The sequence below is a fragment of a genome, unplaced genomic scaffold, assembly GCF_019419815.1.
Source record: "Pyrus x bretschneideri cultivar Hongxiangsu unplaced genomic scaffold, Pyrus_bretschneideri_v1 Contig50, whole genome shotgun sequence".
Classification (NCBI taxonomy): Eukaryota; Viridiplantae; Streptophyta; class Magnoliopsida; order Rosales; family Rosaceae; genus Pyrus; species Pyrus x bretschneideri.
The window spans coordinates 912,687-928,706 of record NW_025999788.1 but is presented as its reverse complement, the minus strand read 5'-3'; the positions used below and the strand labels follow the sequence as shown (position 1 = coordinate 928,706).

The 16,020-nt window shown below is 37.1% G+C and overlaps 1 protein-coding gene across 1 annotated transcript; it reads left to right on the top strand.

The window, feature by feature from the left end:
* Nucleotides 1-775: 775 nt before the first annotated feature.
* Nucleotides 776-4,155, top strand: LOC103952062 (transcription factor MYB58-like). Its single transcript, XM_009363589.3, has 3 exons — nucleotides 776-1,045; nucleotides 2,827-2,956; nucleotides 3,193-4,155. The coding sequence occupies exons 1-3, from the start codon at nucleotides 904-906 to the stop codon at nucleotides 4,010-4,012; spliced, it is 1,092 nt and encodes a 363-aa protein (XP_009361864.2). The 5' UTR covers nucleotides 776-903; the 3' UTR covers nucleotides 4,013-4,155.
* The last annotated feature ends 11,865 nt before the right edge of the window (nucleotides 4,156-16,020 follow it).

Below are 16,020 nucleotides of genomic sequence, written 5' to 3'. Positions count from 1 at the left end.
CTCTAATATTTTAGTTGAATTTATCCAAAAGAAATAGAAATACAACTTGGGGATAAGGTTTTGGAAATATTAGGTTATTTACCGCTTAAGTTGCAACGTTGCGACCACCAGATATGCTATATATTTAATCGTAATAACTGGAAATGGAAAGATACCCAACACTCGGAAAATACACAAAATAAAAAAACCGCACAAGTCTTATTGGTCAAATAAGATAATAATTTGTTCTACCTCAACTGATCATATTATTTGCCTTGTACAGAGGCAAGAACACCCGCACACAAGTAGATACCTAGCCTCTGTAGGTCCTATACAAAGAATGATATGTATTTTTTTTAGCATTTAACATGGTATATACAACAGCATGAACAAATAAAAGGTTGAAATAACCAAATACGAAGAACCCAAAAGTCCTGGACATTTGATAATACTCGTGGAAAATGATGTCACTCTTCTAGTTGAAGTGGATTGGTTTGATTAATTGGAGTAAATTAATATTTAACATTTATATTATCATTGTTTGAGATAACATTCTCATGAGTGAGATACTGTCGCAACTTCAGGCTCAAGCATACCAAAACAGGAGCAGTATGACGAGAAATAAGCAATAAATAAATTAGCAAAGATTGTAGATATTTAGTAATCGTCCTGGATTACATCGACTGGCCCCACCTTGAGGCATGAACCTTGAGGGCCTTTGCTTTGTAGACATTCCTGCATCTCCGTCACTATCTCTTCCCTATATATATAAAGAGGGTGCTGCATAAATGAATTTCTTATATATACAAGAAAGAAGAACATCATAAGAGTGAGGTGATTCTGGTGCCGTGTGTGTAGGAAAAACGCAGGATCAATCTCCATTGCCGTTAGACTGTTGATTGGATCGACTAGGAGAGACGAAAGATGGGGGGAAAGGGAAGATCACCATGTTGTGATAAGGAGAAAGTGAAGAGGGGTCCTTGGAGCCCTGCTGAAGACTTGAGGCTCATTACTTTCATTCAGAAAAATGGCCATGATAACTGGAGGGCTCTCCCTAAGCGAGCAGGTAATAATCTCTCTCTCTCTCTCTCTCTCTCCCTCTCTCTCTCTCTCCCCCCACCCCACCCCAAATGATTGGTGACATGGTGATTTTCATATATTTGGCATGCATGAGAAACTCAAATTGTGTTCAAGGACATAAGTTTACAAATTCTTCGTCAAATTTCCCAAAAAAAGGGGACATCTATCGTTTAATTAGACGAAGTTTTGTTTTGTTTTTTTGTTTTTTCCTCTCTCGGCAACAATATTTTGGATCAATCATGGAACATCCCTTTTAGAAGAATGATCCTTCAAACTTTATTATGTTTTTGGTTACAACTTAAGATGTCATTGCCTTCAATTTCCTCTTTTTGGTAAATACCTTCAACTTTCTTTCAATGCATTGCATTCTTGATTCTTGCTTTCTTTTTGGAGGGGTTTTTACATTGAAGAAGGCCGTTACAAGTTTTAATGATAGAGTACTTTACGCACGAAAGTGTAAATTGGTACTCTCCTTCTCAAGTCTTTCTAAATATTGTTGGAATTTTTTTACTGCGGGGTTATATGTGAAATAAAGCCAATTACAAGTTTTAATGATAGATTACTATTTTACACGCAAAAGTTAAAGTCCTCCCAAATGTTGATTTTTTTTATTAAAAATAATTTTAGAGTAATGTCAAGTAGATCAAATTTGCAAACCAGCTAATGTGTCACCAATAAGAAATAAGTATGTTAATCAATAATTAAGTAATAATCCAATCATCAACAAACATGTCATATAACTTACAAAATTTGATCTCCCTATCATTACTTTTTTTTTTTTAATGAATTCAAATGTTGAATTAAAAAAAAAATATATATATATAGTTTCCTTTACTGCAATTGGAATCTGTTTAATATTCGTGTATTGGCATGAAATTTGGCTTCCATAGCTTTAGACAGTGTGTTGACAAGAATTTTGTCAACTAGCTACCATAAACAATAAAAAGCAAAGCAAGTTTGAAACGGTTTTTATTTGTTTTAAATTTTATTCAACCCCTTAAAATTACTTTTTGGAAGGCTTAACACTAATGATTACTACCATTTTAATACCTAATCCTTGTTATTGCTTATCTGCCTAACTAACTGTGATTATCATGGTGTGCATCCTTGTATGAAACTATCACAAGCATTGCAAACCAATGCTTGCTTTCTGAAACATGCAAATCCTGTTAGAATGTGTCGAATTTTCATGAACTTCATATCCCTAACCTTATATACTTATGAACATATTATGAAAATCCGCTCTCTATAAATGAGCAAAATGTTATTGACTTAGTTTTATAATTCAATGCTGATTTTTATCAATAAGACATCATGTTTATGTTACAGTTACAAACAAAATTTTCTCGTATTTTTGTAGTATGAACACACGAGAACCTTGATTTTGTCTATCTTTGCCTTCATCATATTTTGCTAGACTAGAGTGTGGAATGTTGGTCCAAGTTTGAAGAGTGCATGACAGGGAGAGGTTTCCTAACTTTTTATAATTTTATGTGACTATATATATATGGTTGGAAATCTTACCAAATTACCTCTAGAAAGACCAAGTTTTAATTTTTATTTTTTTGTGTCTACATAGTTAGGCATTGAGAACAAGTATGTGACCGTATCAGTCACATCAAATTTCCTTTAAGTCTTTGCATGGCTACCAGATGAAATGTCCCTTTCTCCTCTTTTTATTTCCTACCAACATTTTGTTTGAATAAATTAACACGAACATTGTTTCAGAATATATGCCAATAATATTATTATTAATGTGTTTTGAAGGTTTGCTGAGATGTGGTAAAAGTTGCCGTTTGAGATGGATTAATTACCTTAGGCCTGATGTGAAGCGAGGGAACTTCACTATTGAGGAAGAGGAGTCCATAATCAGGCTACATGAAGCCTTGGGAAACAAGTAATTTCAACATAAATCTCAACTAATATAATTAGTGAATTATTAAGCTATATTTTATTACTAACGTATTCTTGCATGGTGGTGTATATTTCTCTTTTTGATGTTGAAGATGCCTTAGGTTCGAAGCCACTCATTACTGATACAATACTTATTCTCGATTTAGTAGTATATATTTCTTTTCTTAATATTGAAGATGTCTCAAGTTCGAATCCCCTAATTACCAAAATCTTGTGCAGGTGGTCAAAAATTGCAGCACATTTTCCTGGAAGAACGGACAATGAGATTAAGAATGTGTGGAACACTCATCTAAAGAAAAGATTGGGTTGCCAAAATTTACCATCCTCTTCCTCGTCATCTTCTTCTACTACTAGTACTACATTATTGTCTGGTGGAAAACCAAGTGTAGGAGGAGGGGAAGAACTAATTGAGCATCAATCTGCTGAAGAAACTAGCATGGCCACCAACAACAAACCTCATGAACGATGCAGTTTGACAATTCAAGAAAACCCTAATCATCATGATTCTCCAATGGAATTAACAAATGATCCCAAGGAGTTAACAGGGTTGACCACTTCTTCTAATGTTTCTTCTAATGAATCCAATGGCTCAAGTAGTTCCAGCCAAGTTGCTGGTATGTCAAGGCCAGGTGCAGAAGAGCAGCAAATGGATGATTCAAACGACTTTTCAGGAATTTTTGATTTTCCATTTGAGTCTGACTCTGATTTTTGGGACATGTTCAATGACTTTGAGCCACTCCAGTCAAATTTAGTCCAAGTACTTCATGAGGCTGATGAGGCTAATTGCCAGAGATCGGGCTTGGGACAAGTGGAAAATGGGAAGTGGCTTAGTTACTTGGAAAGTGAACTTGGACTTGAAGTAACACCAACGGAGAGTGAGAAAAATAACCAGGAGATTTTACCGAAGTATGCAAGTGAACAACAAGTCTTCCCAGAGGCTTTTGACAAAATGCCAAATCCTACAGAAGCTGACGAGAGCATGGATTACTTTAATTCAAACGTGGCCTTCGCCACACAACAATTCCTCCATTCAAATTAGTGAGATTAATATCGATGTCATCCTAACTGCAGTTTTAAATTTACAAATAGGGTCTTGCTTATGTTATGATGGAATCTTTGATGTAATTTTTCAGAGTTTATGTCAAAACACAGTGTAGGTTGAACAATTAAACATCATCAATATAGTCCTTTATGAAAAAAGTGTTCGCCTAATTATTATAATCTTTTTCAATAATATGTACGTGAATGTTATTTTTATTTGTCACGTGCACATGATCTAAGAAGAAAATTATATATATATATATATATATATATATATATATATATATATATATAGTGCAAACAAAAATTCTTTCTCCTTTCATGTGATGTGGTCAAATATGTTTAAGTGGTTGGGTGAGATAGCCCCCACTTAGAGAAATTATATAGAACATATGGTAATCCCAAAGTGAAATCTACGTTTGACAATTGAAGTAGCAATTCACACGTCCTGGTATATCAAGGCAATTCGACCACTTTGGTTTTGAGTAAAAAAGCACCACCTAATATGGGTAGGTAGCAAGTAATATTAGATATATTGAAGAAAAATAAATATGGAGTGAAAGGTATATGGTAAAGACATGCAACCAATCATCCGAATTGAGTCTATAAGATATAGAAGAGAATATGAATTAAGAAACTTCAACCTTAATCAAGTTGGATAGAATGTGCGGTCTCTTTTTACATCGAAGTTCAAATTTTTCTCTCTATAATTTAAATAAATTCAGCACAAATTATCTTATTAATTAAGAAACTTACTTTAGAGTGCAATTATGTTTGGTTTTCCGTTTTATTGGACAGCCAAGTATCACACACATGCATAATAAATAGATGTTGCATTTTACCTCACTTTACATTGAAAGCTACTTTGGATCAATGAACAAGTACATTCTTATACAATAATGCTTTGAGAAAATAATTTTGAGCACTTTCTTGTTACATAACAATGTTGAGTATGAAAGTACAATATTATTAGAATTTGGTATGTGTTTAAAACGTGAAAAGAATATATATTATCATTAACTAGCAATCATGCTTATGGACTATGGTGAGAGTTCGACCCCATCGATTCCCCTCCTCTCAAATAATTAACAATTTAAACCATTAACACTATTGTTTGTCCAATAAAAAAAAAAACGTAACTAGCACAATTAACATTTAACCATTTTGCCAATCAACATTATCACATGACATGTACAGTCTCGTACAAAGTTTTTTCTCAACATTCCAGCAGTCCTTTTATATTTCTTCTTGGTATTTCAGCCACGCTGGGAGCCAAATTACATGTGATCACTTAACCTAAAATTGACCCAGAAATCAACTTTGACGGCACCAAGCGTTGAGTATAGAGATAAATTTTCGTAATTTTAATAATTAGCAGCTGTTATAATTATTATATATATTGTCTTTTTTGGTCAATTCATGTATATTGTCAAGCAAATAAAGTCCTCGAGGATTTGGTAAGCTTGAGAACACACTTGTAGATATTTAAGTAATCACACTTTAATCAACCAGTATTTTTCTAACTCATGATTAATTTATCTTAGTGGGTAGGTGATAATTTCACTTACTCTCCCATTAGCTCGACAATGTTTCTTCATTTCCCCAACTCCTCGATGGAATTTAGGGCAAATACAAGTAGGAAATATAGTCAAAGTCGATGATTCAATTGGTCGCTACTGACTCAATAAACGAAAAAAGAAAGTAAAATATGATAGAAAAACCACACTAAAATCTGTTCACATACAAATTAACTCGATAAATTCGTTCTGATTTTCTATGTAATTATATTTTCACAATATTGTAGTTGGCGAAGATTTGTTTTTTCTGAGCTTATAGTTGAGCAGATCGTCGCCTTTTAGAGAAATTTTTAGTTGTAACGGAAATACAAATGGTACATAACGCGTTTTAATAGGAATGATAGAAAATTTTATTTTTTAAGTTATTAACTTTTTAGCACACATATTTCACCATTTATTTAGTGAAACGTAGTATATTATCCCGTGTACCGATCACACTGAAAAATCTCTATACCTTTTGCTGCATGTCATCTTTTGAAAATTCATGCACATTTGTCCAGGAAATTAAAGAGTGATATAAAATTAAGAAGTGAAAGGTGTCATCATTAGAAAGGCACACTTCATTGATTTGAGCAATATATATAATCTTCAACGCATCGGCCTTAAAAGGGAAAAGAAAAGGGAATTGAATTCACAAAAAGCTAGGAATCTGACTGGGTGATACAACTGTTCGAGGAAAACCACTTTTTTTTTTTTTTGACAAGCAATGATATATTAGTATTTTATTAATCATCTCAAAACAATACATAGATGTCAATTGGGTACAATACTCTAATGATCAAGATAATAATCTAAAGATAAATTTGCTCAAGCAAAACAACAATAGTAAACCCCTAGATGGCTACCACATGTATTAGACTTCACACACCATCACCATACAAAGCTGTCACATAACGATAGACATAACATGTTGTATCAACAATTTCAAAGGGTTACCGCCGTATAGCGAGACCACGTAAAGTCATCCCGGAAGCGAACCACATAAAGTCATAGTTGGTAAATGAGACCACGTAACACATGGCTTGAAAAACATATCCAACCAAAGTTGCAGTGTGGCCACAACACTCACTGAGCGAGAACAACAAGACTAAACTAAACTAAACTAACTTAAAAAAAAGCTAAACCAAATTAAACAAAACTACTCCGAGAAAGAAACCACAAGTCAGCACATTCCGATGGAAGGTTAGACAATTCAGAGAAAGGCCAATACACAGAATTGGACAATCCCATCAACAAGTCAAAAAGAAGGCAACGAAGCTGCACGATGAGACACTAGTGACGTCCATTCCGGATCTGGAAAACCGAAAGCGGCAAGACCGCTAAAACAAGCGGCCCATAAGGTGCAACGCTAGATAAGCCGCCTAAGGTTGTGCACCCTAACAATAGCACGACCCAGGTGGCGCAACAACAGATGGGTGCAGAAGGCGGTGCATCCACAGAACTAGACGATGAGAGTTTCACATCACCGGAAAAGTATGATGGAAGTGGCTCCAATCCAAACCCATAACCCAAATTGAACCCAAATAGAAAAGAAGCCCTTGAAAATGGCATAACCCGGATCTGGGAAGGAGACTGGAAGTCATGGGACAATCATGCACAAAAAGGTGGGGGAGAAGAAAACAGGGATGGAGGAAGCTAATAGAGGGTAGAGGGAGGCACGAGAAAAGGGGGCAACACAAGGATAAGGGAGAGAGTGAAACGGGAAAAAATAGAGGTGGAGAGGTTGGCAGAGGCTAAGGAGGGGAGGGAGAGACAGAGAGACTGGGAGGAGGGTGAGGAGTGGCTGCCGCCGACCCTAAGACGGAGCAAGAAGCCGGTGGATGAGATTGCAGAACTAATGTTTGATTTTGGGATGGAGAGTCGTGTATAGAGAGAAAAATACACACAGGATTGTCAATCCATTAGTGCAGGATTGTAAACAATTTGTAAGAATTTTGGGATATAGCTATAAATCTCAAATTATGGCAAATTGAATATGAAACAAAAAGCATGCAATAATCAAGTTTATTTTTATTTTGAAAAAAGTGAAAGAATGTTTTATTACCAAAAATAAAAAGTAACAGGTGCCTCCACTGATCAATTTCTTGACGTACAAACCACAAATAAATTTAAACCCCTACATGACACCACAAAAAACCACTAGAATCAAGAGTGTTCCTGTTGACTCTAAAAATTACAAAACCTACGTGACGCGCATGCCGAGTAACTAATAAGCTAACTACGTCATTCGGTTGAATGCGGGGCGTGCCAACTCGTCGGCCAAGCTCGGCCGAGGAGTAAAATTCGTTGATGTCGCGTTGAGCGCGTTGTTGACTTCTTTATCTTGCGACTACGACCGAGGAAGGAACACTCTCGGTCTTTGGGTTCTAGAGCCTGAAGACAAGGCTACTAATTCTGCGAAGTTCACAAATTGTCGGCGCCCGATTCGGTCACTGTGATTATATTCGTAAGAGTATAGGCACGTCGAATCGAGACCAAACTATATAGACACAGGTACTCAAATGTGATGTATGTCTTGATGGTGAATGTAGTTCGGCCGTCGGAATGCCGAACTCTGAAACTCACTTGTTAGTATCCAATCATAAAATCACTCGGCGTCCAGTACGCCGAGTAACGCAATTCGTAACACCTTACTACGCCGAGAGGGCTAGCAAGGTGACTTCTACCAACAAGGGTTCGAAAACCCTTCTCGGTCGAGACTTAGATAGGTAACCAGTCAGCCTCGACGCAGTGCTGTTTATCCAAACTGAAGGAGTTTATCGGTCGGCTGATTCTGCACCAACGGTGCTGTTTATCCAAACTGAAGGTGTTTGCCGGGTGCCTCCACAGTGCTATTTATCCAAACTGAAGGTGTGTCGGCAGAAAAAAGAAAAGGAAAAAATCTCAAGGTATTTGAGAGGCTTTGCGTAGGGCAATTGTATGTTGAATTGAAAGTCCCTTGAATGATGCACGTTGCCTTTTATTTATGGTACTGCTATACTGGCTTTGGCGGCTGACACTTGTTGGATACCTGTTACTGAATCCAATCGTTTTCAAACTCATAAAGCAATTTACGTTACGTAGGCCAAAGCCCATGCTTTAGTCATACCATCTCACGCAAACTGAAGCCACGTGTTCATTTGCAGCAACTTGATATACTGTGATTTTATCTCCAAGTCTTGCAAGTGTTGTCATCTGACTAAAACTCTTAGCATCCTGCCAAGGATATTCGGTCCCACCATCATAATCTTTTATCTCTTCATGCATGGTAAACCTCCTGCTGCATCACGTCACTATTTCTATGTTCCTCTAAAGTCTGAAACCTTTCATCCAAATGGTTGGCTTTCCAAACAAGATAAAGGCCCATCTTAACTTATCCCATCGTAATTAAAAACCTAACCTAGCTAGGCTTTCTTTTCTTGTCATAATTCTATCACTCATCCATACATCCTGATCCCATTTAATGAATTTCAAACCATTTAAAATTCATTTCTGACTACTTGTCAATCAACCTAACCTACTTAGGCTTTCTATTCACCATTATCCAAAATTTGTAGATCCATGCTATGCCATGTGATAAGATCCCAACCCGAGTTGCTCTAATCCATATGGTACACTACTAACAAATCCAAATTAAATCGGACTGTTCTACTTGCTTCTACATTGGGACTATGATTTTTATCCCATTTATTTTGTATAAGAAAATTTGAGATAACTTATTAAAAGATAATTATTATGATTAAAAACCATAACATTATCTCAAAACAAAATTATCTTAATTTTCTTATCCGACGGTCTAGAATCATGCTTACTCAACGGCCTCGATTGCACGGGCCGATGGTGTAATTTTGGGTCCAAACATTGCCCCCCAATTTCCTTGAGCTTCGGCTCGTAAACCAAATGGTTAAGGAAATTAATTGTCCGTAACCAACAACATTTCATCGAATTGCCGAAACAAATTTTGCTTAGCGGCATTAAAATCACCTCTGTACTACCAGTACCTTGATCTTCCTCTGCTAATTCACCAACCGTCCCTTCCATGCACATGCATACATGCATGCACTATATTTATTAACACTTGATGGGTATTATTTGTTTTCAGTAGCCCATTTGTGATGGCAGAGAAGCTGCAATGGAGAGTAGAAAAGGAAACAGCTACCACAACTCTCGACTGCGAAGATCGAGAAAAAATTTGGGAGGGTCGAGAAAAATTGTTCTTGGAGCTCGGCCTGCCTATATACACATAACTAATTATATATAACTAATAAAAGTGGCCGAGGAACATTAGCTATATGCGCTTGGTGGGCCGAGAAACACAAAGATAATTTCTGGATCGCCGAATATATCTCTCCTCATTTTTGCTGCTAAAACCCTCTTTTCCACTTCAGTTTTTTATAACCAAAATCCCTGCTACAATGGAATCCTTGAAAAGCCAACTTTGACTCACATAATGGCCATGCAGAAATCAACCGAATGACAACAAGCATGATATTGAGTCACCTTCATTTCAAACTTGGACACGGCACGAACTCCGAAGCTTTAAAATTTTATTCGACCAAATCTCCTCGGCCATGCTAAGCAGCATATAACAATAACTTTGCCGTGGTGAATTTTGATTGTTAGTAACTCACCGAAGAGACATGGTCATGGCTTTTTTTTTTGTTTTTTTTTTTTGACCCAAAAAAAAAAAAATGGTCACGGCCAAGGCCGAGAAAATCTGAGCCAAGGTCGAGCAGAATTTTTCTTAGCAGCTCAGCTTGCATATATATATATATATATATATATATAGTGAGCCGAGGTCGAGAAGCTCAGAACGAAAGCAAGCAGAAACCAAGTGAAAATTGTTGAGCTCGACGAACACATCACTGCGATTTTTCTCGGCCGAGACTATTCCACCGAATAGGTCACCAATATCATCATATTTGAGTCGTATCAAAATACTCTGCTTACCTGCCCCAAGAAAGGATGCGGCAAAAATGGACATCATGGTGCCAAATGACCACCAAACAGTGTCTTACCACGTCCATAGGCTAAAGCCTACTACCATTCTTCTCGGTAGTGGCATCCTGAAGAAACTATATATATATAGGCTCAGTGCTCATTGCCCCCTATTTTCTTATGCATCGGCTCAAATAGCCAGATGGATAAGAAAATACATAAAAAATTGAAATCTAATGTATAGGAATAAAAGTGGCCGATCCATGAAAAGGAGGAGGCCAACGATGCTTTATTCCAAGTCGAGATTGTGTAATAACAAAATTTTCAAATTGATTTTGCTCTTGGTCGAATAAAGAATTTTCTCCAAATATTTTTGACTCGGCGAAATATTTTTCATTTTCGGCCGCTGAATGTGTTGGACAATTATTATGCCCCCCAGGCATGATAATTTCGCCACTTTCGGTTTTTAACCCGAACAACTGAGCCAAACGGGATTGCTCCATATCAGCTTTATCGCCAAATACCATATCGATTGTCATGGTTTCAGCGTCCAAGACCATATCTCCAATTACCATATCAATCGATGTGGTTTTATGGTTTGAAGCCGTGTATCGGTCTTGTTCGTCATTGGAACATTCCTCTGACGAATCATTTTCTGAGTCAATTTTTGGCTCAGAAAATTGAACATTTTCTTCTTGGCCTACTACACTTTCAGTCTCGACCGAACAAATAAGTGGCCTAGGTTCTTCTTCGGCCATCTCGACAATCTTCTTAGGCCGAATTTTGATTACGGCCGGAGTGGAAAATTGCCTCCCGGTTTTTTCAACCAACCAATCCTCAAATGGAATCGATTTGTAGTAGAAAACATAAGGAAAATATTTTCCATCTAGCCAGGTATTAAATCGAGCCCTGTCTTCATTTACCCATTGCTCTTGCAGGGTAACATGAGCTTTTATTCTCAACATGTAAACGAATGACTTTTCCATCTCTGTATGGCCACGAAGAATTTTTTCCACTTCCAAAGATCTTTTTCGTTCCCCATTGCACTTTTTCAATTCCTCTAGGAGCTCGTACAATTGGCTATGTGGAGCCGAATTGGAATCTTGATATATTATATGAACTTCGTAGTTCTAGCACTGGGTCCCTCTAGGCGTGCCAAAATGTTGACTCTAAAAATTACAAAACCTACGTGGCGCGCATGCCGAGTAACTAATAAGCTAACTACGTCATTCGATTGAATGCGGGGCGTGCCAACTCGTCGACCGAGCTCGACCGAGGAGTAAAATTCGTTGATGTCGCGTTGAGCGCGTTGTTGACTTCTTTATATTGCGACTGCGACCGAGGAAGGAACACTCTCGGTCTTTGGGTTCTAGAGCCTGAAGACAAGGCTACTCTGCGAAGTTCACAAATCGTTGGCGCCCGATTCGGTCACTGTGATTATATTTGTAAGAGTATAGGCACGTCGAATCGAGACCAAACTATATGGACACAGGTACTCAAATGTGATGTATGTCTTGATGGTGAATGTAGTTCGGCCGTCGGAATGCCGAACTCTGAAACTCACTTGTGAGTGTCCAATCATAAAATCACTCGACGTCCAGTACGCCGAGTAACGCAATTCGTAACACCTTACTACGCCAAAAGGGCTAGCAAGGTGACCTCTACCAACAAGGGTTCGAAAACCCTTCTCGGCCGAGACTTAGATAGGTCGGCCTCGACGCAGTGCTGTTTATCCAAACTGAAGGTGCTTCTCGGTCGGTTGATTCTGCGGCAACGGTGCTGTTTATCCAAACTGAAGGTGTTTGCCGGGTGCCTCCACAGTGCTGTTTATCCAAACTGAAGGTGTGTCGGCAGAAAAAAGAAAAGGAAAAAATCTCAAGGTATTTGAGAGGCTTTGCGTAGGGCAATTGTATATTGAATTGAAGGTCCCTTGAATGATGCACGTTGCCTTTTATTTATGGTACTGCTATACTGGCTTTGGCGGCTGACACTTGTTGGATACCTGTTACTGAATCCAATCGTTTTCAAACTCATAAAGCAATTTACGTTACGCAGGCCAAAGCCCATGCTTTAGTCATACCATCTCACGCAAACTGAAGCCACGTGTTCATTTGCAGCAACTTGATATACTGTGATTTTATCTCCAAGTCTTGCAAGTGTTGTCATCTGACTAAAACTCTTAGCATCCTGCCAAGGATATTCGGTCCCACCATCATAATCTTTTATCTCTTCATGCATGGTAAACCTCCTGCTACATCACGTCACTATTTCTATGTTCCTCTAAAGTCTGAAACCTTTCATCCAAATGATTGGCTTTCCAAACAAGATAAAAGCCCATCTTGACTTATCCCATCGTAATTAAAAACCTAACCTAGCTAGGCTTTCTTTTCTTGTCATAATTCTATCACTCATCCATACATCCTAATCCCATTTAATGAATTTCAAACCATTTAAAATTCATTTCTGACTACTTGTCAATCAACCTAACCTACTTAGGCTTTCTATTCACCATTATCCAAAATTTGCAGATCCATGCTATGCCATGTGATAAGATCCCAAGCCGAGTTGCTCTAATCCACATGGTACACTACTAACAAATCCAAATTAAATCGGACTGTTCTACTTGCTTCTACATTGGGACTATGATTTTTATGCCATTTATTTTGTATAAGAAAATTTGAGATAACTTATTAAAAGATAATTATTATGATTAAAAACCATAACATTATCTCAAAACAAAATTATCTTAACTTTCTTATCCGACGGTCTAGAATCATGCTTACTCAACGGCTTCGATTGCACGGGCCGATGGTGTAATTTTGGATCTAAACAGTTCCATAACAAATTTGACACAAAGATAGTCACGTAAAAGTTTAAAACTACCGCAAAAAAGCAAGGCCATCACAGATTGTCAAGGCAACACAAACCCGCTCTAGGCGGTGCAAACACAAAACATAAAAATAAACTAAAAAACTAAGCTAACGCTGATGACGTGCTTGCGGAGAAGATGTGGGTACAAAGATGGCAGGAGCTGGGGATAACTGGGGAACGTGGGTCGCCAGTTTTAGCAAGGGCAATATTAAGCGATTGAATGAAAGTGAGAAATTAAGGAGCCAATAATCAAGTCAAGTCTACTAATTTGGGAAAGCTGAGAAAAATGAAAGTGATAAATTCAGGAGCCAATATTAAGCCATCGAATGAAACAACATTCGAAGTTTATCTTTATGAAATGATTTATGCACTTTTTATCACGTACACATCCTTATTTTAATCATGAAATTGAATAAATTAAAAGACAATCAATGATTATAATTAAAAAAAAATTGCAAAGATCACTTCCCTGTTTTTTTTTTTTTTTGTTAGTCTTTTTATGCATTCGCTATTCATTCTTGCAACAATTCCGAATAGTTCATGCATGATGGTATTGGATGAATTGCAGATCCTATAAATTTATAATAGAAATCCGTCAAAATTCATAGAGAATTCTAAATTCTATTAAAATTTTTAGAGTATTTTTAAAGGAGATGTCAAAACTCCACATCAGCAATAGTGGTAAAAAAAAGACATCACTAGTGTTTTCCAAACGAAATGCCAATTCATCTGTGGCATGGCATGGAAAGGCAGTATAGGAAGTTGCTGTCAAATTTGATAGCAGTTTCAAATTTGGCAGCATTTTTAAATATATTTTTAGTAATTAATAAATGTTTTTCATAATTTTTATACTTATCTTTTGTTTTAAAATACTAATTACAAAAAGTAAGTAATGTAATAAATAATGGTTTAAATTTGACATATCGTTGAAGAACAAAATTTTAAAAAGGATCAATGTGCCTCATAAGTCTTCAAATTTAAATTCTATGTTTAAAATTTAACCTTTTCTTTAGAAATGATCTTAGAAATCTGTCACTTAAAAAAACTATTAATATTCTTTAAAATCAAAATTGACTATGACCCCTGTAAGAAATTAAAATAGGGGTGTGATATCCACACACCCTATTTTATTTTTCACACACCTTTTTAATTTTTGACCGTCGGATCGGATGAACTGAAGAAGATTAACGGACAAAAATTGTCAAAGGGTGTGTAAGAAGTAAAATGTGGTTTGTGGATAACACACCCCTTAGAGCAGCTCCAACGTGTGCTGGAGCCCAAGGGACAGGCCTGCGAACAGTGGTAGAGAGCCTGAGCAAGCAAGCCCAGCGCGTGTTGGTGAGGGAGCCCGAGCAGGCCAGAGGGAGAGGCCCGACACGAGTTGCCAGCCCGAGAGCTCGAAGGCAACGTGACACAAGGCTGACGTCTAGGCGACGTCATCCACAATATAAAATTAATAAAAATAAAAAATATTAATAAAAAATGTTAAAAAATAATTAAAAAATCCAAAAAAATAATAAAAAAAAGATCAAAAATTAAAAACAACTAATAAAAAATTTATAAAATTAAAATAAAAAAAAAACAATTCGGGCGTTTAATTCCTCAGCTTCGTCTCCACTGCCACCCTACCACACTCGATCCCTGACCTTCGACCACTCCACCTCCCGCGCGCCTTCTTCTTTTTTCTCTCTGGCTCCTCTGTCACTGAAAAAGCCACACGGTGGGGAACCCCCACACGTCTGCTTCAACGAAACTATGTCTCACAGTGCACCGATGGTGCATGCAAGACCACAGTTGCGTTCCACATGCTCCATAGATTCAAGATATAAGGTTTTCAGGTTAAATTACTCAAGGAAATGGTGGTGATGGTGGCTAGTTTGCCACTGTGCTAGAGAGAGAGAAAGAGAGAGAGAGAGAGAGAGAGAGTTTGCAGAAGTGAGGGAACTCCCTGAAACCAATGCATGTTAGGTGGCTTATTCACATGTATAGCCGTCTTGCATGTATGACAGGTGGAACTTGGAAATCTAATGACACACACACACACACACACACACACACACATATATATATATATGTTTTCTTTCCAATGAGTTCACCCAAGGAAAATGATAGGTGCTATAAGCTCAACCTTTAGGGTACAAAGTCAATCTCAACTCCTACAGTGTTTCCCTTTATTGAATTTCATAACCATCCATTAATCTGTCTTTCAAATTCTTCTATAAAAAAATTGCATAACTAAATCATACGTCTAAAAAAATTGCATAACTACATGACACGTGGTACAACGAGATCGATTAAAAAGCATATTCGAAATTACAAATAAAATTATTTTGTATTATTTTATAATAAAAAAAATACTAATATTTTATTGCCTATTACCAGGGCTATTCAGTGTAAGGATGAAGATGCATAAGACAATTACTGTTCATTAAGGACAATTACTATTAATTGGGTAGATTAAAAAATGAATAGCCTAGGAGGACCTTTCCCACGGTGAAAACTGCTCTTAACCCTCCACCAGCCATTGTTTTCCTCAAGACCCAAAATAAATAGAAATAAAAGAGCTATTGTTACCCAAGAGTCAGCCCAACTTAAGGCCCAACACAAACGGGTCAATTATATTCAAACCGGTCGGCAACAA

What these genes read in the sequence shown, in the direction of transcription:
- LOC103952062 (XM_009363589.3), top strand. Translation starts at nt 904, where the DNA reads ATGGGGGGAAAGGGAAGATCACCATGTTGTGATAAGGAGAAAGTGAAG. An exon ending in GGCTCTCCCTAAGCGAGCAG is followed by an intron (nt 1,046 to 2,826) that starts GTAATAATCTCT and finishes TGTGTTTTGAAG; the next exon opens with GTTTGCTGAGATGTGGTAAA. An exon ending in CATGAAGCCTTGGGAAACAA is followed by an intron (nt 2,957 to 3,192) that starts GTAATTTCAACA and finishes AATCTTGTGCAG; the next exon opens with GTGGTCAAAAATTGCAGCAC.